Source organism: Coffea arabica, chromosome 3c, assembly GCF_036785885.1.
Source record: "Coffea arabica cultivar ET-39 chromosome 3c, Coffea Arabica ET-39 HiFi, whole genome shotgun sequence".
NCBI classification, from domain to species: Eukaryota; Viridiplantae; Streptophyta; class Magnoliopsida; order Gentianales; family Rubiaceae; genus Coffea; species Coffea arabica.
Window position 1 is genome coordinate 43,789,861 of NC_092314.1, and position 27,253 is coordinate 43,817,113.

The 27,253-nt window shown below is 35.7% G+C and overlaps 3 protein-coding genes across 3 annotated transcripts; all 3 read right to left on the bottom strand.

Annotated features, from left to right (window-relative positions):
* Positions 1-9,847: 9,847 nt before the first annotated feature.
* Positions 9,848-13,312, bottom strand: LOC113735184 (2-alkenal reductase (NADP(+)-dependent)). Its single transcript, XM_027262162.2, has 5 exons — positions 12,948-13,312; positions 12,278-12,455; positions 11,675-11,841; positions 10,986-11,068; positions 9,848-10,448 (listed from the first exon to the last, which is right to left on the bottom strand). Exons 1-5 carry the CDS (start codon positions 13,191-13,193, stop codon positions 10,070-10,072), a joined length of 1,053 nt encoding a protein of 350 aa, XP_027117963.1. The 5' UTR covers positions 13,194-13,312; the 3' UTR covers positions 9,848-10,069.
* Positions 13,313-15,120: 1,808 nt separating this feature from the next.
* Positions 15,121-17,380, bottom strand: LOC113735187 (small ribosomal subunit protein uS15). Its single transcript, XM_027262165.2, has 5 exons — positions 17,197-17,380; positions 16,960-17,032; positions 16,724-16,862; positions 16,436-16,622; positions 15,121-15,348 (listed from the first exon to the last, which is right to left on the bottom strand). The coding sequence occupies exons 1-5, from the start codon at positions 17,217-17,219 to the stop codon at positions 15,315-15,317; spliced, it is 456 nt and encodes a 151-aa protein (XP_027117966.1). The 5' UTR covers positions 17,220-17,380; the 3' UTR covers positions 15,121-15,314.
* Positions 17,381-19,394: 2,014 nt separating this feature from the next.
* LOC113735186 (2-alkenal reductase (NADP(+)-dependent)) lies at positions 19,395-23,999 on the bottom strand. Its single transcript, XM_027262164.2, has 5 exons — positions 23,598-23,999; positions 22,856-23,033; positions 22,263-22,429; positions 20,571-20,653; positions 19,395-20,035 (listed from the first exon to the last, which is right to left on the bottom strand). The coding sequence occupies exons 1-5, from the start codon at positions 23,838-23,840 to the stop codon at positions 19,657-19,659; spliced, it is 1,050 nt and encodes a 349-aa protein (XP_027117965.1). The 5' UTR covers positions 23,841-23,999; the 3' UTR covers positions 19,395-19,656.
* Positions 24,000-27,253: the final 3,254 nt, after the last annotated feature.

A 27,253-nucleotide genomic window follows, 5' to 3' on the forward strand; every position in this document is an offset into this window, starting at 1 on the left:
GATCTCATTTGTAGTTAAACAGAAAATGATCCGATCAATATTTATTTTTTTCCCCAAAAGAAGTAGAATTTGATCTAAACCATACTAATTTTTTTTCCCTAAAAAAGTGAGATCTGATACATTTTATATTCATTTCTGTTACTAAAAGGTTGGGAGCCGACCTTTTTGTATATAAAAAATAATTGCATATGGGTCACGTGGTGATTTCAGACCAAAAAGTAATTGAAAATTTAGATTGCGACTAAATTTTACTAACTTGAATTTATAAAGAACATAAAATTAACATTTTAAATAAAAAGATGAAAAAATTCGTTTCGCAAAATATGAGAGATGATTTGAATGATTTTCTCTTTTATAAATTTGCTGTATCAATATCTATATTGCAATTGGTCCTAAATCCCTTGGTACTTGAGCAACTAGTCAAACAGGTTCCTTCCAAATAGACTTGTCGTCTCAATGCAACATATATACTGTTGGAAACTTTTCAAAATTTGTATGATGTACATACATGAAATTAATGTGTATTCATTGATTTTTGGTACATGTATAGTATTGTGAATGTTTCTAAAATGTACATTCATTTATGAATGTATTCATGTATATGGGAATTATTGAATGAAAGGATAGATTCATGTTTTGATCTAATGATCATGAGATGCATGAATTAAAGTGCATGAATGTGTACACAATACTTTGAATCTATTCATACACAATACTTTGAATCTGTTCATACAAGTGTTTAATGAGATCCTTTATTTCCCAAACAATCTTCCTATATAAAGAGGTCAAGTAGAGAGTGGTTTGCGGCAGAAAATCACTTTCCTACTATCCTTACTCTCTCAAAAGCACTCCTTAGTTCACAAAGGGTTTGTCTTGCTTTGTGCAAGAGTGAAAGACAAACAAAACTTCATCTTATCCTAAAGGATATTTGTCCAAGGTTATTGCACGTTATACCGGACAAATAAAGCCTAAAGGAAAGTGATTTCTATCGCGATTTGAAGCCAATTCTTGTCACAATATTTGCCAATTCTTTGCTTTTTACCCAACATATACGACACATTACAAATTTGAAATTTAAGAAACTAAAGACTTGTGTGATAAAGTTTGATCTTTGATACTAAAATTCTAAACAAAATTGAATACTAAGAAACTAAAAGACTTGCTTGATAAAGTTGACCTTTCAGCATGAGCCAACCTGAGATTATGGACATTATTCATGCCTGTTACAGGATGCTCTTTCATAAATTTCGGCTCGCGTAGGAGGAGAAAATTGACCATACATATACATGTGTAACTTGGAGTTATGGAACTCTGAATATCCAAAACATGCATCATTTGGAGTTATAGAGTGTGCGGTGTACAGTATTTGCTGTTAAAGAATCGCATTGGACAAAAAAAAAAAAAAAAGGCGTTTCTTGAAAAGTTAATCTCGGTTTGTCTTTGAATTACTAGTAATAAGTCATCTGCTTTACACGTGATTATAAGGTCACAAAATATAATATCACTTATGCATATAAATATTTTTGTGAAATTTTAATTGTAACATCGTAATTTAATATTTTCTTATTTTCATCTTCTTAATCAATTGTCTTAAAAATGTTATTATAATTTGAAAGAGATAAATGTACATCTCAAGTGTGAGAGCACCAAATAGGGTTTATAAATACTTATAAAGTAAAGGTCTAAGCTATAATGTCAAAATCTAGAGGAACATTTGCGTCAATATATGAAATTCACTAATACTTATAAAATAAAGGTTTAAATAATAATAATACAATATTTAGAATTCGTATATTTTCCAAACACTTGAAACTTCCTAGCTCAAAATTTTGGAATATACTCAGCCTTGAAAATTTTAAGAATTTATGCACCAATCATTGTACTAGTCTTTGATTTCAACTTTTGACATTAAACATTACCATGAGATATTAGGATTTATTAACTTGCTAACAAATAAATGGAGAAAAAAATAGAGAAATGGAGGATGACAAAGTAACAAATAGTACTCAAGGTTTTTTTTTTTTTTTCTTGGTCAGAACTTTCATCTTACTGTTCAATCCAATCCTCCACAATCAGGACTTAACCTAATTAATAATAATCAACATAAAAAAAAAAACTTTTGAAAATTTTTTATAGTCGGCGAAACGGGGCCACACGAACAAGTAATGATTGGCCATAATAAGTCAGATGATCACAAAAATTTAGACACGTAAACATGGGCTTCAATTTATAAATACTACAAAAATTGACCTAAGCATAGCTTTCCATCATATTTAAGGTTATCTTGCTATGAGCTAGTAGTGGTCATTGGGTCCATCCTGATTTTCTGGTTTTGTAAGCAAGCAATAATTACGATGGATTGAGATTATCTCCGAATTAATAAAGCTCCTCAGCCACCTTCTCGTAATAATAAAAATATACGCAAAATGTGACACTTGTTGTGTGATGCATTGGATGGTCGGCACTTTCAGGGTTTTGACACTTGTTGTTCTCCCTAAATCTGATTTAATTCATTTTTCAAATAGCCACGCCAAAATCATTGACACAAAACACAAACGATAAAAGCCCCTTAGGACAAAGGGATTTGTGCAAGCATGGATTGGCCTTTTAGACGCCTCGGAAAGGTCATCTACCAGTAACAAATACTCCTTCCGTCCGTCCGTCCCACTTTGATAGTTATGTTTCTTTTTTCACATAGTTTAAGAAAAAGTACTCCCTCCGTCCCACTTTGATAGTCCTGTTTTCCTTTTTTGTCTGTCCCAAATTGCAGTCCACTTTCCAATTGAAGAATGTAGTTGTATTTTCATTTTCCTAAAATACCCTTATTCAATACAAGTTGTTGTTGCTATAAACCTACCTCATTTAATGAGAGTTGATTCTTTTTTTACCATCAATTCAAGTTCCCATAAAGTTGTACTCTATTTAATGTGAGGGTATTTTAGGAAAATAGCAATCTAAATTTACTTTTCCAACAAAGTTAACTACTTTTTCTTAAACTGTGTGAAAAAAGAAACATGACTATCAAAGTGGGACGGAGGGAGTAGTTAATTTTATTAGAAAAGTAAATTTAGATTGCTATTTTCCTAAAATACCCTCACATTAAATATGGTACAATTTTATGGGAACTTGAATTGATGGTAAAAAAAGAATCAACTCTCATTAAATAGGGTAGGTTTATAGTAACAACTACTTACATTGAATAAGGGTATTTTAGAAAAATTAAAATGCAACTACATTCTTCAATTGGAAAGTGGACTACAATTTGGGACAGATGAAAAAGGAATACAGGACTGTGGGGCGGAGGGAGTAGTAAAGTGGGGCTATACCCCCAGCGTAACTCCAATGTTTTAAGTTAACTATTAAGGTAGAATGTAAGAAGCTCTAGAGTGAGTAATAGTAACTTGTCACATGTGGCAGTCTGAATATAATGTGACAAGATTAATAGGATAAAAACTGAATATAAAAGCTTCTGGCAGTCTGAATATAATGTTAGATTGGAGTGTTTTATTTTATGTTTATTGTCTTCATAATTCAAATTTAAGTAAAATCACAAATTTTTCCTGTTTAACTGCTGCATTTATTTATCATGGTAACAATAAAATAAATCTAATAATTAGAGAGAAGGAAGGGTATTTTGGACGTAATAAAAAATTAAGACCACATCCAACTTTCATGATCTACCTAGACCCACCGTACCCGCCCTACTTTTATATACTTGGGATTCTCGGTGACATGTTTTCTATGCCAACCCAATGCCACCTATAATATTGTGCCAAGTGTCCTGTTATTATTTACACTTGTGTTAAACCAAACCAAGTTGAATTATTAAAAATTAAACTGTAAATAATAATGGGACACTTGGCGCAATATTATAGGTGGCATTGGGTTGACATAGAAAATATGTCACCGAGGATCCCAAGTGACTTTTATAAGGAGTATAAATAGATATATATACTCATTGGGCTAATAACTTCTTCTTGTGCTTGGTCAAACTGAAACTCCAGTTTAACGTTAGTGCAATTAACAAAACCCAACTTAGGCTCATTTCATCTTGAGTTTGGTCAAAATCAAATTCCAAAAGGACATACTACTAACATCTATTGTCATGCCAAATGTTATCACTTTAACCATGTTACACAAACTTATGTATGCGCAGGATCCAAGTCAAGCACCCAAGGCAATTTGCGCCTATATAATATTCCAAGAGGAGATATCCTGTTGGCCCCAGATGTATATAATGGCCTTGGGGTCAGGGCAGGTTGGGTGAAATTCTCAATCTCTGCAGCTGCAAATGCCTTGAGAAAGTTCTGGCTCTAATTGTGCTGGATACCGAATTTGGCACCCCAAGAACAGTCCTCACAAGCTTAGCATTCAATCAGAGAGGAGAAGGAAATCGCAACAGAAAGATCAAATTCATGACAGTGGAAGTGAAACCACGAAATGCTTTTGGTGATGCAAGAAAATGCCACCTAAAGTTTGTATGACCTAAATCCAAAACTTTCCATACCCCATACAAAATGACAACTAAAACTTTTGGATCCCTTTTTGTTCTTTTATTCAGTCAGAACATGTTTCTCTTGACAGAATTCTTTCACATAAACTGGGACTTATCATCCAAGCACAAGCAGTAGTAAACAACCTTACAAATATAGACTCTTGCCACTCAGTTCAAAATTTCCCCTCCGAAAATAGCTCGCTTTTCCCATCAAATTCAGTCGATTTACAAGTAAGAGTATAAGCAAATTCCTGGTGGTTCAGATTCAGTATTTGGAACTTCACCAATCCGAAAGAATCTTTAGCAATAACCAAGGCATTAACCAGTTAACCAAAATATCCCTAAGCTGATTAACAAATTCATGCAAGCAATAGCCACATCTAAACATTCCTTTCTCCCCTGAATCAAAGTAGATTCGAATGAGCTAAAGAAGCCCTTAAAATACACTCTTCTCCACCTAAATCCTCTATGCCAATTGGCCATAGCAGGTCAGCTTGACAGTACAGGGGATACAACAGTATTCATGGTTCAATATTTTCTCACTCATCATGTCACTTGCAAATATCTATACCAAAAGTCTGTCTATAAGGCCAACTACAACAGGAAATTTGTTTTAGAGGTACACCAGAGAGCAGTAAAGCAAGTCATATGTAATAAACAATCCTATCAACCATGGTAAGACTAGAACTATGAAAATCTATTTCAAGAAAGGGAGCACAAAGGCCTTCAAATTGGCAAATGACACTTAAAACAGGCCTAAACACTGAGGATGAGATACTGCAAACATATGCAGACGTTGAAAAGAATCGGTCAGCTGTCCAGCTCTGTTCCAAATTTTCCCTCTTCTTGCAGATATATCCACAGTTAGTCTCACTGAACATGCTTAGAGCTTCAAATTTTTAGGACAATCAGGATATAGATCATGCAATAGAGACACGATGGATGAAAGTATTCCCATGACATTGTATAATAAACTGTGCTGATATTCTAGAATATTACAACATGTACTTCCGTCCGAAATCTGCGCAAGTACTTGGATGAAACATCTGAGAAAGAAATATCACAGTTGGGGGCTTATTTGGCTAATCCTCAAACGAATTAAGTCAACTAGGACACACCTTTGTTCAAAGGCATATCATCAGGAAAAGAATATCACAGCATTTCAGAGCATTCTATTATCTCCATGCTGCAACCTCTTATAATCTCTCAGCAGCTTCTTCCTTGCTGAAATTGACATTGTAAACCATATGGGAGATGAGTGATGCGGTTGGCTTGGGCCTAGGATTTGGTTGAGGAAGAGGACTTGGGGACAGTTGAGGTAGCGAAGTTTCTAAGTAGATTCATGCTTCAGTATGGAAATTCTATGAGCTCTCAAATGAAAATGTTGCATGTTAGAATGAATATTGGAAGATTCGGAAAAGTTAAAGCATGGCTTAGATGGCAATTTTAATTTCAAGAAGACTACAGATCCACATTAGATAAGATTGATTATACCCCAAATCAGATACTTGAGAAGAGATGGAGTCGAAAATCTAAATAAATGCCAGTCAGTTAAAATTCCTGCTAAAGCATACTACCTAAAACTGATAAATGAAAGGAAGTACAATACAAAACGCTTGCTTGACAACAATTCTTAGCAGATGCTACATATTTAATTGTTCAATAAAAGCCTGGTAGCACTGTAGTTTCTTTGATCTCTTCAGAGGTGTAGATGCTACACTACTGAGCTTATTCACAAAACCATTCAACAGTAGAAAGTTCTCTGTCTCTCAGTGACAAAGTTGAGTTACATTGTGCAGTAACTAGTGAAACTGTGTGACAGGTTGGCTATCCAAGGCCTCTCTAGCTTTAAGTAAATCTGAACATTATCACTTTGCTAAACTTCAACTCGATCAGCAAATGACCTGTTCCCACGATCACTATATGAAGAACCATTTGATTCCAGCAATTCCGACATACATCTCCAGGTCTGTGATGAAGAAGATTGGCCCAATCTTCATCTTAAGTGCAGCTCACATCCAACTGGAAAAGTGCATCAGTTAGGCAATAATCATCTGCATGAGCCCATAACCCTTCAGCCACTATAGACAATGTTAACCGCTTGTACCATTTCATACCGCAATCTGCATCAGTTCAAGTGGATAATTTATCACTAAATGCGGACCAAGGAATATTGTCCCGGAACATACCATGCTTGGATTTTTTTTCTTCAGAATGCTTCATTCTCAGATCTGCGTTCACCAAATCAAATAGAACCTGGTACTCCTCCTGAGACCAGCATCCTCTCTTCAAATTTTTAACTCTTATTCAGCGTTAAGCATCCTTCACGTGAATCCCATGTTTGCCAAGTTCATCAGCCAAATGCTTCCATTGGTTCCCATGTTTCTCCTGGAACTCATGGACCGGTTTGATCTCTTCTTCAGTCCATTTATGTTTTTCATCCCTTCAAAACAAAACTTGAGCATGATGTTAGATGGCACTTTGAGGCCGATTGCTAAGCAAGTTCCTATTTTCTTCCAGCAATTCCTGACTTCAGGGTACAACATGCAGTTCAAGGCCATTTTCAAACCTTCTTCACCTAAGCAATGTGCCTCTATGCATTCAAGGACAGCTTCTTTCACAACCTCATCTTCTACTTTTGAAAACCGGTTGCCCACACTAGCTATCATCAGATGAAGGGGCTGAAAAGCTTACTCTTCTCTTACTATTCTTTGGTTAGGGTCTTCCGAACCATTATCCACCAATTTGGCACTTGTTTTCTTCCCTTTACTCCAGTTTTTCAAATCTGCAACCACTTCCTCATTCACAGTTGCATTAGCATACCCTTCTGGTTGCACTTCAGCCAGACTCCCCTGCTCAAAGCACTCGAAACATCGTTTTGCTTTCTCTCGTGTCTCTTCCTCTTCTTCTTTTCTCGCTTCTGAACACTGTCCAATTCAGAGTCTTCGGCAAATGCTTCAAGAGTAACCCTTTCTCCACTTTGATTCTTGTTCTCCTGCACTTCATTTTCTGCCAAATAAGTTTCATCTTGTTGTGAAGCAGTCATATCCACCTCGAGTTTTTGCTTCTTTTTCTTCTTCTTTTTATCAACCATTTCAGCAACATCCCCATTCGGAACCTGCACTAATTCTTCCACGCCCTCCCCATTTTCATCCTGCCACTCTTTGCATCCTCAAAATCTTTCTCTCGAACATGATAACCAGAGCCTACACTGTTAGTCTTCTTTCTCTTTCTCTTCTTCTTTTCAACCAATTCCACAACATTCCCATCATGCTTCCTTCCCTCATCAATATCAAACTGTTTCCCACCGTCATTTCCTTTCTCCACCCCCTTGTAAACCATCACCATTATCTTCACCTTCATTGTGTTTGTGCTTCTTTTTCTTCTTCTCCTTCTTCTCCTCGATGTACCCTCTTTCGATAGCACTTTGACCACCCGCAATCACCTCATTATAGCCACCAAATTCGTTTTCTAGAATTGCTATACCACTACCCTCGTTCTTCATATCTTTCTTAGGCTCTTTACTACCATCTAATTCACCTAATTTCTGCTTCTTCGGCACAATAATCCCTCTTACCATAATCCTTCTTTTTTTTCTTTTTTAGTTGCTTCTGCCAAGAAAGTATCAAACAAATGAATCAAGAATCCCAAATTTTCTACGTTTCCCTTTACAGATAAACAAATATAGCAGACTAATTCGTCAGCTGAAAAAGCAGGTAAAACCTTAATCATCATTCAACAAAAGAAATGAAATCATTTTGAACAAGTATTCGTTCTTGGAAGAAAATTTTGAAATGTCCCTCCCATGACTAGCATTACATCAAGGGGATTAACGGCAGCTACATGGTTGTGGCTACACGGCTATCAATAGGTTTGGAGATCGAGATTTTGGTCACTAACACAACAAAACAACTAGAATCTGAAGTTGATATATCATCACGCAATTCTGACAAAATTTATTAACGTGTAAAGGCCTGCATGAATAGTAACTTAATATTTATATCTCTGTTACAAAATTAGAAATAATTTTTTGTAATAGATTATATTGTGTTTACGAATTGTTAAACCATTTAGAAACAGTTATATTGACAATTGCTTTTCTCCATCTACCATTCTTAGGGGCTTGCGACAAGGTCTCAAGATTTCTTGGGATTTTTGACTTAAAAAAAAACTAGAAAACTGAAACTAATTCATGGCTTATCATGTAAGTAACTAAGGATGCCAGTTTGAAGTTTGTTCAACGAATTGATAAACCCTTTGACTAGAAATATATAAATGTTCCAAATCATCCTGTTCATGAGAAGTCTCTTTTAATGCATATACGGCAAATGCTATTGAGGTTAAGAGCTATTACTATTAGTATATCTAAATTATACTTAACCAAAATTATCGTGTGTATGTACGTATTCACATTTATTGTATATTATTGTAAAAGATTAGGGTTATTATCACTGTACTCTCTTAAATTATATCACTACTATTAATTTATTCCATAACGTTATCTTTAGTTACTTTACCCTCCATAGGTAATTCAATTCAGCGTATTAACAAAGTTTGGATAAAATTACCCTTTTATTTTACAGCATTACTACATTGTCATTATCACTTTAGCCCTTTAAATTATAGTGATACAATTGTTTTACTCTTTAACATTATTTTTTAAGCGTTTTACCTCATTGTTAACCTAACTAGTATGTTCAAAAAAATTCTAATGGTTATTTACCTTTTTTTATATATAATTAAAAGTTAAAAAGCTAGAATGATTATTCTTCCGTTTTTTTCACCCTAAGAGTTCCAAAAACATAAAAATAAAAGAATTTTCTCAAATTTTTTTCTTCACACTTATTCATACTAGGAAAAGAAAATGAAATAGGAGAAAATGAGATAGAAAATTAAATTTTTGCAAAAAAAGAAAATAGGGAAGAATCTAATATTATCGTATTACTTTAACATCATCTGGATTAAAATAATTTTAAACTAATAAAAATATTGAATTTTTTCTTATATGTATTTTTTATTAAAAAAAAAAGAATTGATCTCTCTCTTCCCCCCCCCCCCCCCCCCCACCACCACAAAAAAAATTATATCGTTGTAAGCCTGTACCTACTAGACCAGCTACTCAGAATGTCCCTATGTGAATACGTACTACATTAACATTAGTTTCTGGACAAATTAATAATGTTCTTGGGCCATTCTTTCATCTTTTATCTCCAATTGATGTCAAGTTGGATGCTTAATACTTGAGGAATCATGGATGCCAATACTAAAAATGCTTCGATACCTCCTGATCCTGCAACAATTTAACAATGTAGCATACAACAAGATTGGAAGAAGTAGATCAGACTTATGGCATTGAAATTGAAACCTTCAAACACTTTCTGATATACTCTGAAGTCAATCAAAAGATGCACTGGGACTTACAATAGTAGCCTTTCTAAGTAGCCATTCTCAACCTTACAACAGTATTCCCTCATCATCCAGAAAAAGGAAGCTGAACTGGATAGGGAGAGTTTATTGCAGGGAACCACTCTATAGATTGATAAAAAGTGACAAAATTTCTGTGCTAAGCAGAATTCATTCACGAGCTACTACAATAACCTGTTTTCCAACGTTGCGACCGCTAAAGAGACCTGCAAGGGCTGCAGGGACACTTTCAAGTCCTTCAGCGATATCTTCCACATATGTTATCTTTTTCTCGCGGATATGAGGCAACACAAGATCCAAAAATTTTGTGTAGTGGGGATAGTATTCAGCGGCAGAATATCCTCGCATGTTGATTCGCTTGTGAATGAGCCACATCAAGTTCTTTACTCCTTCAGGTTCATCAAGATTGTACTGTGAGATCATTCCACAAACAGCAATTCGACCGAACATGTTCATATTTAGGAGGACAGCATCCAGCATCTTTCCCCCAACATTTTCAAAGTAGATATCGATTCCTTCAGGGAAATGCCTGGTTTGAAGCAAATGTTGATGATTAATGACCGATATTGCATTCAATTCACTTTAGCCAATGGACCAAATACTAGCCACAGAAATTTTGAATGCATGAATCTTTTGCAAGCAGAACCTGGTTGAATCAAATTCTTAAGGTTGGATTCTGTACGTTATCTGGATTTCATACATTTTATGACATTGAAACAGAAAATTAGAATGAGAAGAATATGTAATCATACATATGCTCGAGTAAAGGAAAGAGGGATTGTATAGCAAATCAAGTTCAAACATTTATCTGAAAATCAGCTAGTCTCTGCTTTTCTTATTCTTTCCTGCTTTTGTTGATAGCAGATCTTCAAAAGCTTGCTAACAATATTGGCTTGAGAATACTTGTATAGAAAGCCTAATTAAAGAGTCACAGATTATGTTAAAAAAATTTTGAGTCATGTAACTATAGTCTAGTGAATCATCTGTTTGTAGTTTCTGAGGAAAACTTAGACATCAAGTGATTATTCCAAGGAAAAGATAGAATAGAAAAAAGTAGATTACTGACCTTTTTAAAGCAGCATCCAAGTCATGTTCTTCCTTGTAATTGAATGCGCCATCAAAACCAAACTTGTTCTTCAAAAGATCAACCTTGTCAAATAATTAATAGAAGCACATGAAAGTTAGAAATGGACCATGGCTAAAATCAAGTGAGGTTGAAGTTTTCACAAATTTGTTTTCTATGTTTGTTTTGCAGGGTGAAAAGTGAAAGAGGGGGAGAATGGAGTAGGAAAACAAGATTAAGTTCAAACATTTACCAGGTAACACAGCAAAGGGACTGCAAATGGTGGCAGACCTCAGTAGCATACCAAATCAAATAATCGGAATGGTTAAAAAAGCCAAATCACACTGGCTAGATTTTCCAAATTCTCATAATCAAACTTTTAGTTGAACTTGATTTCAGAAGATCCAGGCTTTGATCACAAAGTTAAAGGAGAAACTACCAAACTGAGACTACTGACGGCCTGTAGTTAAGAGTAGAAGTAGCAGGCTGCAAATTCAACTCGGTATGAGGTTATAGAAGTTGATAATTGTGCCAAACATTTAACAGAAATTCTTAAAAACAGTTGATATTTCATAGTAGCTACATCCATGCTAATCATTCAGACATAATGTTTGCCTGAGATCTGAGGCTAAAGTTCATCAATATTTCCTGTACAACTTGGAAGGAGCAAAGCATAGGGGGTGGTCAATTACCTTTTCTTTACTTCCAGCACTTCCAACTACATAGCAGCCTGTCAGCTTTGCAAATTGTCCAACGAGCTGGCCAACTGCACCAGATGCTGCTGAGACAAATACTTTCTCTCCTTTCTTGGGATTACAGACCTCATAAAATCCACCATAGGCAGTAATGCCAGCCAAACCTAAACAAAGTGAAGCTTTTCTACTTTCAAAGTGAAATGTTGCAGAAAGTAACAGCGGCAATTATGTCGATGAAGTTTATCTCTCAATAACATAGATGAATAGGATGGGGACTGAAACAACTTTAAGACTAGACTAAATTTCTGATATAAAGCAAAAATTGTGCAGCCAATAGACTGAAAGTCATATCATGATTTTTGAGTGTCATGTAAAGCAGTGTAAGGCTGATCATTAGATTCATTAGCGCATAGGTGAAAATTATCAAACAACTCACAAATTAATGTTCCATACAGATACATGAAATTCCTAGAAATACTAGATTGTGGATTTCTTGCTATCAGAGTATACTATAGTTTCAAAAATCAGAGCATTAAATTTTTGCGCTGCAAATTCACTTGTTAACAAATATAGTAGTTATCAATCAAGCATCGAACTTACCAAGAATTCCAGTATAGTAGCTAAGAGGGACATCTGTGTGCTCGATCTTGAAAAGCAAATCAGTTTCTGTAATGAGACTGTATTCCTCCCATCCAGCCAGTCCCCATACCAAGTCATCCTTCTTGAACTTTGGATGGCTTGAATCCACTACTTTAGCTACCACAAACCCGTAAATAGGCTGCAGTTACCCCATTACAAATAGTCAAGCGTCAAAATTTCAAATCTTGAACTCTACAACTACCAACAATCACAATAAATGACAACTTGCACCCGTCAGTACTTTCGTTTAATTCTTTTGAAACTACTCAAAACTCTAAATCTTTTCAAGGAAGTTTTTTGGTGACTTATCTTCCTCTCTAGTAGCAGAGTAAGTTGTTTTTCCAACTAAATTTTTGACATATAAAAGGATCTCAATCTTTCTCAATCTCTGTAAAGAAAGCAAGCAGAGAAAAGGGCATCCATAAGCTAAAATCTTTTAAGTTTGAACATGTTCCGGTTGATTACTAGCCGGATCATGTAACTGACTAACATCTCAAGTAGACAAAAATGCCAGCACCTTGCTTTGGACTAACAGCATATAAAATCCGATTCAGAGAATTAAAACAAGAGATTAAAGCACAAACAAGAAAAATAATGTATCTGCAAGAAATCTGAGGATGTGATCACATACAGAGGCAGGCTTGTAAGCGGGAAACGGGGTTCTACGATTGGGCGCCGGCTTTCGCATTAGACCTCTCATGAAAGGATCACATGACAAGTAGAGGTTCTTAACCAAAACCCCACTTGAGTTTTCTGGCACTTTCAAGCTTATGGTATTTTCTGTGCTGATGATCACATCTGATTCTTTCGGGAAGCCAGTAACATAGTCTTTCAACAGCACTTGCTTGTTCTTCACTACCTCAACCTCTGCTGCCATTGCTGAAATATCAATCTATTTGCAGCAGAATGTGTGTTGTGTGTGCTTGTGGACGCTGTATATACTTTAGAGCAGTGAACTCTTTTCAGGTTTGTTTGCTGGGATTTTGGAGCAAAACTCTTCTGTTTTTATAGAGGGAAATGTCTAAGCTTTTGATGTAGGTAATGACATCAGTAGCTGGATATAGAAAGTTAAAAATATGCAAGATAAAAGAAACAAAATGACTTCTACTTATTTCTTTTGAAAGATGAAGAAAAAGAGGGTATTGGTCAAGGCTAATTATTAACTAAAGCTTGTACAAGATTGACTAATCCTCAATCTAAAAATAAATAAATAAAACAGAAAAGAGACATTAAACTCTCTCCAATTTTGATCATTGATATCATTTCATCCCATGGTAGAACTGTGTTTGGGGTCTCAATAATGCATAGTTGATATCAGGATCATGTCAATCCTTATGGCTCTCATGGAAGTAGCTGTTCTCTTGGATGAACCTGTTTTTTGGACAATTGTAGATACCATTTTTAGGAAACTAATTTTTATTTTGCAAAATATAACTAATTTTTAGGAAACTAATGAGAAAGTTCACTAAAAAGAATGGCCCTCAAACTATTACAAAATTTAATTTTTGGCTCCTCAACTATTAACCGGCAAGTTTTACCCCTTTAACCAATTAAAACATAATAGTATAATATTAATCCTTTTGTCAACTTTAATCGTTATGTCTAATCGCACTACATGATTCTTTTAAGATTTTAAATTGGAACTTGGAGGAAAGCTGCATCATAGCTTAAGTTCACCATTTTGGGGGAAGGCTTCCTCATAGCTTACGTCACCAAATTCGTTTTCTAAAATTCATATATCACTAACCTCCCCCTTTTTACTTTCCCCACCATTTTTAATTCACCTGCTTTCTGTTTCTAGTTTCTACAGCACAATAATTCTTGTTTCGCCTTTTTTTTTTTTTTCTTTTTTGGGCAAGCAAATTTCCAACAAATAAATCAAGGACAATAAAATTTTTACATTTCCCTTCATATATAAACAAATACAATAGATTATTTATAGCAATTAAAATTGAAATTTTAAAAATTAGAAGTTTGGAGGTTCAATTCTCATCCACCGTTCCTGCTTCTTAATTTTCATCCACCGTTCCTGCTTCTTAATTCTCATCCCTCTCTTGCTGGATAGAATTGAAAGACAGGAGAAGCTACAAAGGTCAAATTAAGCATACCTACTTTGATGTTTTAGACTACAACTAATTCTCTTGCTGGATACATATTCATCTAACGGTAGAATTGAAAGAACGGTAGAATTGAAAGAACGGTAGAAGCTACAAAGGTCAAATTAAGCATACCTACTTTGATGTTTTAGACTACAACTAATTTTCATGTTGCAAATTACAAGGTTTCGGCCTCCTGCTTGAGAGCCCAAAATCTCATTTTGGCCTATATGTTGGAGCAAATTTTTCTTCCTTTTTCTTGTCAAAAGATAAAGTATTCCTTTATGCGAAAATGAATAATTTTGAAACCAAGGGGCAGTAAAAATAAAAGACTGCTTCAAGGGCCTTGGATGGAACCAAACATGATTTGGCCTTGAGAGCCTAATGCCCTTAAAGATTGAATAGTTTCCAATTTTGGAGTAAATATGCCCCCATCAACCCAGTGGCTTCCCATATTAAAGCACATCCCATCTTTTCAACTTCTATTCAAAAGGAACGGAAAATACTACTACTTTTAGAAGTCTGTTTTCCATAGCCTAATCGTCATACATTCACAACAAAACCCCTTTTAGCCTGTAAGCAGAGAAATGCTTTTCACTTCAACTTGTAGCATCACCCACGGAAGGTAGCATTGTTTGCATTAACATCACAAGCAAAAGTAAATCATGAATGAACATAAACAGGAAATAAAGCTCCCGGCTGCAAGTATTTAGTTAAATCTAGAACATTAAAAGCATCAATTATCCTGAGCTGTAATCCACTGTCAAGTATCACAATAGGATCACGTCACAAAATTTGGCTCAACAAAGAACTTTTCCCAAGCTAATGGAAAGTAAAATGCCACTCCTAATAGAGTTTATGAATATCTGCTATCCCAAAAGCTCCAAGCCATCTCCTTGAGCCTAGGCCACAAGGGTGCTGGCAGTAGTAGATTCACTGCAAATGAAGAGTTTTATCAGCATCTGCTCAAAAAGATAAACTGAAAGCAAGTTGCATTAACGTAATGACCAAGCATAGTTGTCAAAAGCAGGGCCATTGCCAAAAGATATTCATCACTATTCAGACTGTTGTCAAGTATAGCATGCTCCACTAAAACCAAAAGCATCACACACTTGTTTAATTCTCCAAAATATGTTTTGAAAACAACTTCCAAACGTACAAATGGATTGTGGATGCAATGAAAAACCATTGCAGAATAGTGTGGATGCAATGAAAAACAATTGCAGAATCGCAGGACAGCCACATGTACTACCGGACAACACAGGTAAGCAAGGAACCTCAAACAACTCCATAAACCAATTCTATTCAAAATTACCGGACAACACACGAGGAAGGAACCTCAATCAGCTCCACAAACCAATTCTTTCCAAACCAACAAGAGCTCCAATGCTGACTTTCTGACTATCTTGTGGACAGTTCCAACGGTACAACGTGAAGATTGCCTTGACAGGCAAAAAAATGGGGAACCATTTCATACAAGCGGAAGAGATTATGATTAAGAATTTAAAGATGATTGAGGGTGGCAAAGAGTGTGGAAATGGAGCTCTCCAAAGTGTGGAAAGCTCTCCAAAGTGTGCATCATGGAGGCTGGAGGAGGAAACTTCATACAGATCAGATTTTTATTTTGGCAAGCATGAATGACACTTTATATGATTTTCAAAGGAAAAATTGTTGCCCAGTAGTTTGCTAAGGATGCAGGACAAAACCAACACTGAAAACCTATCTCCCATTTCCTCCGCCAGATCACCAAAGAGGTACTTGAAGAAGCACAGGAAAACCCCAACAGTTAAAACAGCCACAAGTCCTAACCAGCAAACTGGCATCTCAGTAGGTAGTAATGAAAACACGACGCCCAACGAGCAAACTGGCATCTTGGCATCTCAATACAAATGAAAACAAACACATTGCGACAGAGAACATGTAATTATCAGCTAAACAAACACATTAAACAGACGATAAAAAAAAATCAACAGGGAGTAAAAGGGGGGTTGGGGGGAGGGGGGGAATGAGAGGGCAGGCATACTATTTCCAGTTGGGAGGGAGCTTCTTGGTCTTCTTGTAGTAACGAGCGAGGCGGTGTATCCTGCTCTCCACCAGAATCAATCTGAACTTGGAATCCTTGTCCTTCCTGTTCCTCTCCAAATGCTTCCTGATTGCGACTGCCTTCTTGATCAGATGGTACAGATCCTCTGGAATCTCGGGTGCAAGCCCTACCCACCGAACCAAGAAAAAAAACAACAATATTGTTATAAAAAAAATCAAACAAAGAAATGCTAATGCAATAAGGAAAATGATTTTTTTTGAAATATACCGTGAGCCTTGAGGATACGCAAGATTTTGCTGCCAGTGACACTCTTGACCTGCGCTATACCATGAGAGTCCCGAAGAATCACACCAATCTGAGACGGTGTCATTCCCCTCTTTGCAAACTTGCAGATGTTATCTTCAACCTATCAATTTTCCAGAAAAAAAAGTCCCCAAAAAAAAAGAACAATAAGAACTTGTAAACCTAGAAAATTAGCAACACAACGAAATTCTACTACTAACATCCTGGGACGAGATCTTCAGCCAGCTTGGCGGCGTTCTCTTGTAAGGAAGAGCCGATGCAGAAATACCCTTACTGGATTTTCCAACCACCGGAAAATTTAAAAACAAAAAAAAGAGGAAAAAGTCAGTGTCCTTTGCTTTACAAACGAATTCAGCAAAAAAGAGCATGAGTAAGAAATTGCATTTGTTTGTTTGTTTGTTTGTTTGTTTGTTTGAGAAGAGGGAGATGAAGCAGACCCGCGACTGTGCATACGACCCATGCTGATGGAGTGCGGCGGCGGCTGCGGCGGTGGTAGGGGAGGTGCTCAACCACGAACGGCGTTTACCTAATACGAATACGACTGGCCACAAGCCCGATGCTGGATATGTTGCTAGCTACCAGTACTTACTAGGGTTTAAAACATACTATATAGATTGGGGTGTCAATTGGGCCTCAGTTCAAAAAATAAATAAAGGTTTTGGATTTTTAGGTTCGAGTCTAGTTTAGAAATTTTTTTTTTTTTTTTTTAAAGAAGTTTAGAAAGTTCAAGCTCGGGTCATCATTTAATGTTATAGTATGTATAATTATTTATTATATACATCATTTAATATGCAATTATATAATTTCTATCGTTTCAGAAAAAAAAATTTAATATGCAATTATATATATGCTAGTGTTGAGGGCATCTAGGGAACAATTAAAATGAATTAATTTTGTATAAGTATTATTTGTTACATACACAAAAAAAAAAATTATATATAACTTTCATGAAAGAACTTTGGGGTACGTCATTATAGTAATTTTTTGATATTTAAAATGATTATGAGTAATTGTATTGACGAGATGTGATTAGGTGACTAAGGTAAAAATCTAGTTTTATAAGGGTGAAATTGGATGTTTCAAAGATGACAAAAAGTGTTTACACCAATTCTAATTGCCTTGACATTATATATTGTGCATATTGCACAGATATTATGCATATAACTTTACATGTGAATGGGTGGGGACTTAACTAGATTTGAGTCTAGTGAGATCCAAATTCGCTCATATTTAATTTGGACCTATTATTTAGACTTAAACTCTACCGAATTCTGTTAAACATAACACTTATTGAGCTTTTTTTTCTTTCTTATCAAATGGTCCGAACTAGTCTGACCCTATTGACAACCCTACTTCTAAGTTTCATCTTTTAATTTGTATAAAATTGTGAAGTTAATTAGTACCAATTAAGGATTTACATACTTTTTAGAGAATTGAATAAAGCTCTTGTAATTGGCCTAGGAATCAACAAAAAGGAGTTTTTTTTTTATCCATTTAAAACTCACAAGCTATAAAAAAATAAATTCTAATTTATTATAATACTTCTTTCACCTAATAATTACTGCCAAAAGCCAAAAGGTACCCCCCATAAAAAAAAACTTGCTTTAACCTTCCTCTTACGTAGATTATATTAAATTTACTACATGAATAAGAGACAGCTATATTGAATTTATAATTTTCCTCTCAAATCCAATGGAGTCACAGTTTTTATTTATTCAAAAGCAAAATCCATCCTCTCGCGGATAGTTCAACTGGTTCCATAATCTAGTAGTTACCAGCAGCACTCGTAATCGATCCCTCTGTGCTGCCTCGCTGTGTATCCTTGGAACAAAATTTTACAGAACCTTAAGGGATTAGTCTGGCCAAAAGACTGGAATACCCCAAAGTAAAAAAAAAACAAAAAACAAAATCCATGTCGCAATCTTTGTCACCTCCTGCAAAGCCACTGTGCTGCCTATTTTTCCTCCACTTCTTAACAGACTCTATAATATATCTCATCCTTCTTTTGCTTAATTTGCTTGGCCCTCTCCTTCAGCCTCTGTGCCTGCCTGTACCTCTTTGGCTATTTTCTTGTTCTATCCCCTTGCCTTTCTTCTTCTCTCCTCACTCTCCTCAATCTTTCTTTTCTCTGCCAACAGTCGGTCCTTAACTTTCTCCATCTGTGAGCGCATCGGATTCGACCATTTCAGCATAGTAATAAGATCAGGTGGCCTCAGGAAAAGGTAAGGTTTCCCCGTTGACCGAAGCTCCACCAAAGGCCTGCCTCGTACCCTCCAATGCCTGCATATAGAAAGCAAGTTCCCTGTCGTTTGTAGCGGTCTTTGAAGGTTCAGTCAACTTCAAATCTTCTTCTTCTTCTTCTGAATCTGGTTCTGAATCAACGACTTCATTGTCATGATCCATTTTTGTAGCCTAGTCTTACTGGTCGTAACTAGACAGCCGCCCATAGGTTGCTGGTGAAGCTGAGTGGATATGATTGTAACTTTTGTCAGCAAACAGTCGCCATAGGTGAAGCCATGTTGTAACATAATAATAACTTTAACATTAGTTTCTGAACCTATTAACAAATTATGTTCTTGGGGCCATTCTTTCTCTTTCGTATTTCAGAAAGTTTGTGGATGCGAATATCAAACAATTCAACAATGTAGCAGATGATTAAATTCCAAGGGAGTAAATCAAACATATGACTCTGAATTTCAAACCCGAAAACTTTTGAACTATTTATAGGTTAAACAAAAGATACACTCGACTTCAATGATAAGACCTGCTAAGTTTCCATTCTGAACCTGATCACCACTGAAGCCCCTCATCATTCGTAGAAAGGAGGAAGCTTTACTTGATAGGTTAGTTTATAGCAGAAAACCACCACACAAATTGACAGAAGTGTTGTGCAGAATTCATTCACGAGCAACTACAACAATCTGTTTCCCAACATTGCGGCCGCTAAACAAACCTATGAGGGCTGCAGGGACACTTTCAATTCCTTCAGCAATATCTTCCACATATGTTATCTTTTTCTCGCGGATATGAGGCAATACAAGATCCAGAAATTTCGGGTAAAGGGAAAAGTAATCAGAAGCAGTAAATCCTCGGATGTTAAGTTTTTTCGGAATGACGACTATCAAGTTCTTTACTCCTTCAGGTTCGTCAAGATTGTACTGTGAGATCATTCCACAAGCAGCAATTCGACCAAACATGTTCATATTTAGGAGGACAGCATCCAGCATCTTTCCCCCAACATTTTCAAAGTAGATATCGATTCCTTCAGGGAAATGCCTGATTTGAAGCAAATGTTGATGATTAATGACCGATATTGCATTCAATTCACTTTAGCCAATGGACCAAATACTAGCCACAGAAATTTTGAATGCATGAATCTTTTGCAAGCAGAACCTGGTTGAATCAAATTCTTAAGGTTGGATTCTGTACGTTATCTGGATTTCATACATTTTATGACATTGAAACAGAAAATTAGAATGAGAAGACTATGTAATCATACATATGCTCGAGTAAAGGAAAGAGGGATTGTATAGCAGATCAAGTTCAAACATTTATGCGAAAATTGGGTATTTCCTGCTTTTCTTTTTCTTTTCTGCTCTTCTTTATGGCAGATCTTCAAAAGCTCATGAAAAGTGTTGGCTTGACAATATTTTAATAGAAAATTCACAGGTTTGGCTGAGCTGCAGTAGATATTTTGAGTTATTGAACTAGACTGTTGTGTCATTTGTCTGTAGTTTCTTTTCCAAGGAAAATTTAGACACCAAATGACTGTCTTAAGGAAAATCTAGAAGACAAAAAGTCGATTACATACCTCTTTAAAGCAGCATCCAAGTCATGTTCTTCCTTGTAATTGAAAGCATCATCAAAACCAAACTTGTTCTTCAAAAGATCAACCTTGTCATATGCATTAGAAGTGCAGGTAAGTTAGATTAGAAAGGGTCCATGGCCAACATGAAGTGTGGATGATATTTTTACAAATTTTGTCTTGCTTTGTTTTCTAATTGTTTTGCCGGGGAAAGGGGAATGGGAAAAGAGGGGTAGTATGGAGGAGGCTGACAAGATGAAGTTCAAACATGTATCAGGTAATACAGTAAATAGCTCAAATGGTGTTCAGACCTCAGCAAGATACTAAAATGATCAAAGTAATGAAAAGGGCCGAATCACATCCGTTCCCTTTCTCAAGTTCACTGTGCCCGAAAACAAAGAAAAAGCACTGGCAAACAAAGTCATCGAAACAGATGTGGTCTTGCCTTTGGAAATTAAACATCAAGCACAAACTGAAGACCTTCATGTGGAAATGCATCAACAATGCTCTCCCAGTCAATGAAGTAATCTTTAGTAGAACGCAAAAAGGAGATCCCATCTGTAAAGTCTGTGGGGAGGGGGTGGAAACTGTGGACCATGCGCTCTTGAACTGCAGACAGGCCAAGCAAGTATGGCAGATAGCTCCAGTGCAATGGGAGGGGGCTAGGGAGAAACAAGGCTGTTTCAAGGACTGGTGGAATGAAATTGCAGGAGCCAGATCTAGACAGGCTGGTGATGAACATCTGGGTCTAACGGTGAATATCTTATGGCAAGTATGGAAAAGTAGGAATGAGTGGGAATTCAACAACAACCAAAGGCATGCTTTGAAAACAATTCAGAAAGCTCAAGAGGAGTGGATAGAGTTTTGTGAAGTGTACAAAGACAAAGAGCAGTTGAGCACAGTAGAAACAGCTGCAAACCAGTTTCAAAGAGTAGAAGTGGAGGATGCAGAGGTGGTCCAAGTGAAGATTGCAGCTCTAAGGAAACCGAACAGTAACGAGGTGGGAATAGGGGTGACTGCTATGTCAAAAGGAAATGTGGTGGTGGCGGCTTGGGCAATGCATGAAAGAAGCTACAATTGTCCACAATTGGACGAAGCTGAGGCTATCAAGCTAGCTATGAGTAAATTAGTAGTCAAAGGCTGGAGGAAAGTCATCATACAGAGCTGCAACAAGCAACTCATTCAGCAAATCTGTTCCGGAAGAGCTTCCAATATCAAACTGTATACTCTAGTTGATGATATTCTTAGCCTGAAAGCTCTGTTTCACATGTGCTCTTTTTGTGCAATTTCTAAAGTTGATAATCATATTAGCATTAAAGTTGGAGACTATGCATTAGGCATTATTCATGATGAGGAATGGTTCAATCCTCTGTGCTGTTGAGCACTTTTGTAAAGAAATGAGGGGCCTTTGCCCCAAATGTAAAGTTTAGTTGATGATCAATATAGTTCTAATATCGTTTCGGGAAAAAAAAAAAAACAAAGTCATCGAGAATTGGATTGCAGAAGAACAGGTTTTGATCACAAAACTAAAGGGAGAAACTAGCAAATTGAGACTAACTACAGCCACTAGTTAGAATAGAAGTAGCAGCTATATCCATGCTGATTGTAGCTACAGCATAATTTTCTGAGATGTGAGGTTCAAATTGACGGATTTTCCTGTAAAACTTGGAAGGACCAAAGCAAAGGAGGGTCATCTACCTTTTCTTTACTTCCAGCACTTCCAACCACATAGCAGCCCATCAGTTTTGCAAATTGTCCAACGAGCTGGCCAACTGCACCAGATGCTGCAGACACATATACTTTTTCTCCTTTCTTGGGATGACAGACCTCATAGAATCCACCATAGGCAGTAATACCAGGCATACCTATACAAAGTGGAAAAGTTTTACAATTTCAAAGCAAAGGACTGCAGAAAAGAATACTAGCCACTAAGTAAATGAAGTTTCTCTCTTAAGACAGTGACTTAAACAACTTAATACTACACTAAAATATGGGACATAAGACAATATGGTGCAGCCAATACAATTGAAGAAGTATCCCAATTAGGAACCATAATGTGAAGCAGTGTCTGATGTTGATTATTCGACTAACTGGCAAGCATAGGTGACAATCACTAGGAATTCACAAACTAATGCTCCACAGCGATACATTGAGTTCCTTCAAATATGTTGCTATGGAGTTCTTGTTCTCAGAAAAATGCAAGAATATTGAAAATCATAACATCAACATTTTTAGCTGGAAAATTCCCATGTCCAGAAATACTGTACTTATCAATCAAGCATGGAACTTACCCAGAATTCCAGTATAGTAGCTAAGTGGGACATCGGTGTGTTCGATCTTGAAAAGTGAATCAGCTTGTTGAATGAGACTGTACTCCTCCCATCCAGTCATTCCCCATACCAAGTCACCCTTCTTAAACTTAGGATGGCCGGAATCCACAACTTTAGCTACCCCGTAGCCATGGATAGGCTGCAGTTATCACCAGTATAATTAGTTAAGTCCAGCAAACTTAAAACCTTGAATTGGACTACTGACAACAATCATGAATCACAACTGACACTTTACCAATTTTAGTTAATTATTTTCAGTTTATTCAGTTTCCATGTATAAAGGAATAGAGACAGAACAGGGCTCTAGGAGCATTCAGATCTTTTACTCAAGAGTTTAGTAATTCTCTCTTGGCAGAGTAAGTTCTTTATCCATCGAAGTTTTTGGACTGCAAAAAGATCTTACTTTTCAACAAGATTTTAAGCAAATTACCAGAGTTTTAGCTTCTCAATCCACAATTAACAATCTTTTTCAATCGCCAAAAAGTAAGCAGAAGTAAGATATCCTTAAGCTGCGCATGCCCAAATTTAAACATGTTTCAATTGATCATTAGTAGAATCATGCAACCAATTAACATCTTAAGTAGATAAAATTACCAGCACTCCATCTGTATTAACAGCGTAGAAAGGTTTAATCTCAGAATTAAAATGAGAAATTAAACCATTAACAGTCAAAAAAGAGGAAAGATTGAGAAAAATCACGTACAGAGCCAGGCTTGAAACCAGGAAATACGGATTTACTATTGGGCTTCGGCTTTTGCATTAAACTTCTCAGGAAAGGATCACATGACAAGTAGAGATTCTTCACCAAAACCCCATTTGAGTTTTCTGGTACTTTCAAGCTGATAGTATTTTCTGTGCTGATGATCATATCTGATTCTTTTGGGAACCCTGTAACATAATCTTTCAACAGCACTTGCTTGTTCTTCACTGTTTCAACCTCTGCCATTGCTTAAAGATCAATCGGGTTGGAGTGGAATGTTTGCTTTTGGACACTGTATATACTTAGATCAGTGAATTTGAGTTTTTGTGCTAGAATTTTGGAGCAGAAAGTCCTGGGTTTTTATAGAGGAAATGACTGAGATTTGATGTATGTAACGACGCCAGTGGGAAAGGGAAAATGACAAAGATAACCGAAAGAAAGGGACCTTTTTTTTAATCTTTTTTTTTTAAGGATAGACACAGATGAAGAAAAAGAGGACATTATTCAAGGCAAAATATCCCGGATGAATTATGGATCAATTACACTTTGGCCCTCTGAACTTGACTCCTAGTAACATTTTGCCTCCTTAAACTCTAAATATATTTATACGCTTTATCTGTCATGGTTAAATTATTATCGGAGTTAGAATAAAGGTATATTTTACTTGATCAAGATATCACAAACTAATTCATTAACATTTATAATAAATGTAACCCTAACAAATAACATATTTCAATAGTTGCTAAATCCATTTGAGTACACCTGCACCATGCATTTGACCTTCTAGCAATAATAAGAAAATTGCAAAATTTACAAAAGTCTAAGCAACTCAAATTGTTCATCTAAGTACTAAAAATGGTACTTGGTTTATGCATTCGGACTGAAGGGTATTTGAGAATTTTTTTTTTTGTTACCATGCATTTTTTATGTGATTATATGGTATAAAAAAGTAATTAAAAAATAAAATAAAAGTGGAAAATGTTTTTATAAAATCTCAATTCACATTTTATTGACTCGTGTAAATTTGGTGAAAATGTAGGTAAGCAAAAATTATCAAATGAATTGTTGTTTTTCCTAAATTTATAGTAAGAAAGAGAAGAGATGGACATCTAGTGTAGGAGTTTTGGAGATGCTCTTAAAACCTTTTAACTCTACAACACAATTTTTTAACCTTTTTTTTTTTTTTTGTATTTCACCATTATTTTAGTTTTACTTTTTCATATCATGTGGCTCGGTACTTTTATCAAAAAGCGCTCCATATTCTAACTTAAAATATAGCAATATCCAACAACCATTATGTATTGGCATTAATGTCATTTTATCAATATCTTGGATAGAAAGTTTATCATTAACATTCAACTAATCATTATAGGAGGTAAAGTGCATATATTTAGAGTAAAGGAACGTAAAGTGTAATTAACCCATGAATTATAAGAATTGACATTTGCATTTCCCATTTAGCTTCCAACACTCTAATTCACTCACTCACTAAGAATTGACACTCCCATTTAGTGTAATTCACTCTTTGGAGGCTAATTGAGGAGTGCAAACATCGCTTCCATGAATTATCTACGCTAATTTTCAAGCACATCTGTTAATGATGCAAGAGATGCAATGGCATTTCAATGAAATCCCTTCAAAAAGCCAGAGAGACCTTTCGGTTTTCTTGGTTTGCTTATGAGTTGATGCTAGTGATATATTTACACCCTTTTACTGGATTTTCAGAAAAACTCCCTTAAATGTAGATGCCGAGACATCGACATGCAAGTAGTGTTACATCTGTTTTTCTTAGTGTTGACAATTAATGCATTAAAATGTGTGCATTATGTGGTGAAATTGCCATTTCACAATTTTAAAGGTCCCAAATCCCCAATAATCTCCAACTTTGACAGGGGCACATCGCCACAAACCATCAACTAGTCCCCATTTTTGTTATTGTTTTGTAGTCATCAACTTAGGGTTAATACCACTTTGTCCCCCTAAACTTTGGACGATTACCCACTTCAGTCCCTAAATTTCAAAATGGGACACTTAAGTCCCTAAATTTATAAATACCTCCCACTTAAGGAAAATTGTTAACAAATCCTGAAAGCCATTGGTGGTCGAAGTGTCCCATTTTATAAGGGTTTAGAGATTTAAGTGTCCCATTTTATAAGTTTAGGGACTTAAGTGGGAGGTATTTATAAGTTTAGAAACTTAAGTGTCCTATTTTAAAGTTTAGAAACTGAAGTGGATAATTATCCAAAGTTTGGGGGACAAAGTGAAATTAACCCATCAACTTATCATCATTATCATTAAGGCTGTCGGCCACTACCATGTCCTTGAGATCTGCTGGGACGGGCGATCAATTTTTAAATTCTACTTTTCATCAATTACAATAATATATAATTGTTTTAAAAAAATTCATACGAGTGTTTCATACACCTATAAAGTTCGGTGATGGTTCAGTTCGAATTGATCTCTGTAGATCCAATTGGACCTCCTTTTTAGATTAAAATAGAATAGCATAATATAAATAAAATAATGATGACAAAAAAAAAATCAACTTATCATCATTGTGTTGGTGGATTATGAATAGTTGGCGCACGAACATAGACACATGCTCTTCAATTTTCACGTCTTTTGTTATTTCCAATTTCTTGCTTTTGTGGAACAATTAAAAAAGAAAAATCACTTGCAGTATTTTGTTTCCCATACTAGGCATATTTCACTATTGTGTGGAATCAGGAATGCCTCTGATTTGTTGATAATTATGTGCACTGCATATTGTCTTCTTGTACCGTATTGTGATTTGGCATTCATAAGGTATGCATAGGCATAGTTTATGCCTCTTCTTGATCCAAGGTTGGAAACAAAAATTTCAACAAAACAACCTTCTCTGTCTCCAATGAGCAAATAAGATAATATACTCATGGAAAGTGGTCAGCCCTAGCTAGCTTGATTATTTGTTGTTTAAGTCAGGCATTTTGTATGATATATAAACTACAATCCAAACTTCCGAATTTTGTATGATATATAAATGATTTTCTCCAACAAACTATGTTCAAAAATTTATGTTCCAAAACTATAAAATGCTTAGATGCTATCCAGACATTTTTAGACCTTTAATAATATTTTTCACATTGTAATGTTTCATTAATAATTTTTGATTATTCCTCATTAGATCAAATAAGCATATATTTCGTTCCGTATAAAAAAAAAAAAAAAAAAAGAGTGTAACCACAGGGATAAGGCTGAACTAGACACATCTTCATACGTATTTAAACATTATAATTTTTTTGCCATGATGTCAATGATTGATTGTTAAAAATTGCTAAAAGATACTGCTTAAGGATGTGACTAATAACAGGATAAAAGAAGGTGCTGCAAAAATCAATCATAGAATATAAGAATATGCTCGAAATGGAAAAGAAAATCTGCTCTTTTTTGGAAGCATTCTATAAGTCTGTTGGAAATGATGGAACCAATTATGGTTCTTCTAAGAATCATGGTCTAGATCTATAATTTCTATCAAAACTACCAAAAACTTCTATTGTTTTGAAGACGGTTCGAGAGTGGAATTCAGGCGAAAGAAAGAACACATCTTTACTTCAACCAGCGGACATGTTTCCTATAAAAAAATGCCATCAACCATGCTTGCAATGCAAGCGGAGGTTTCA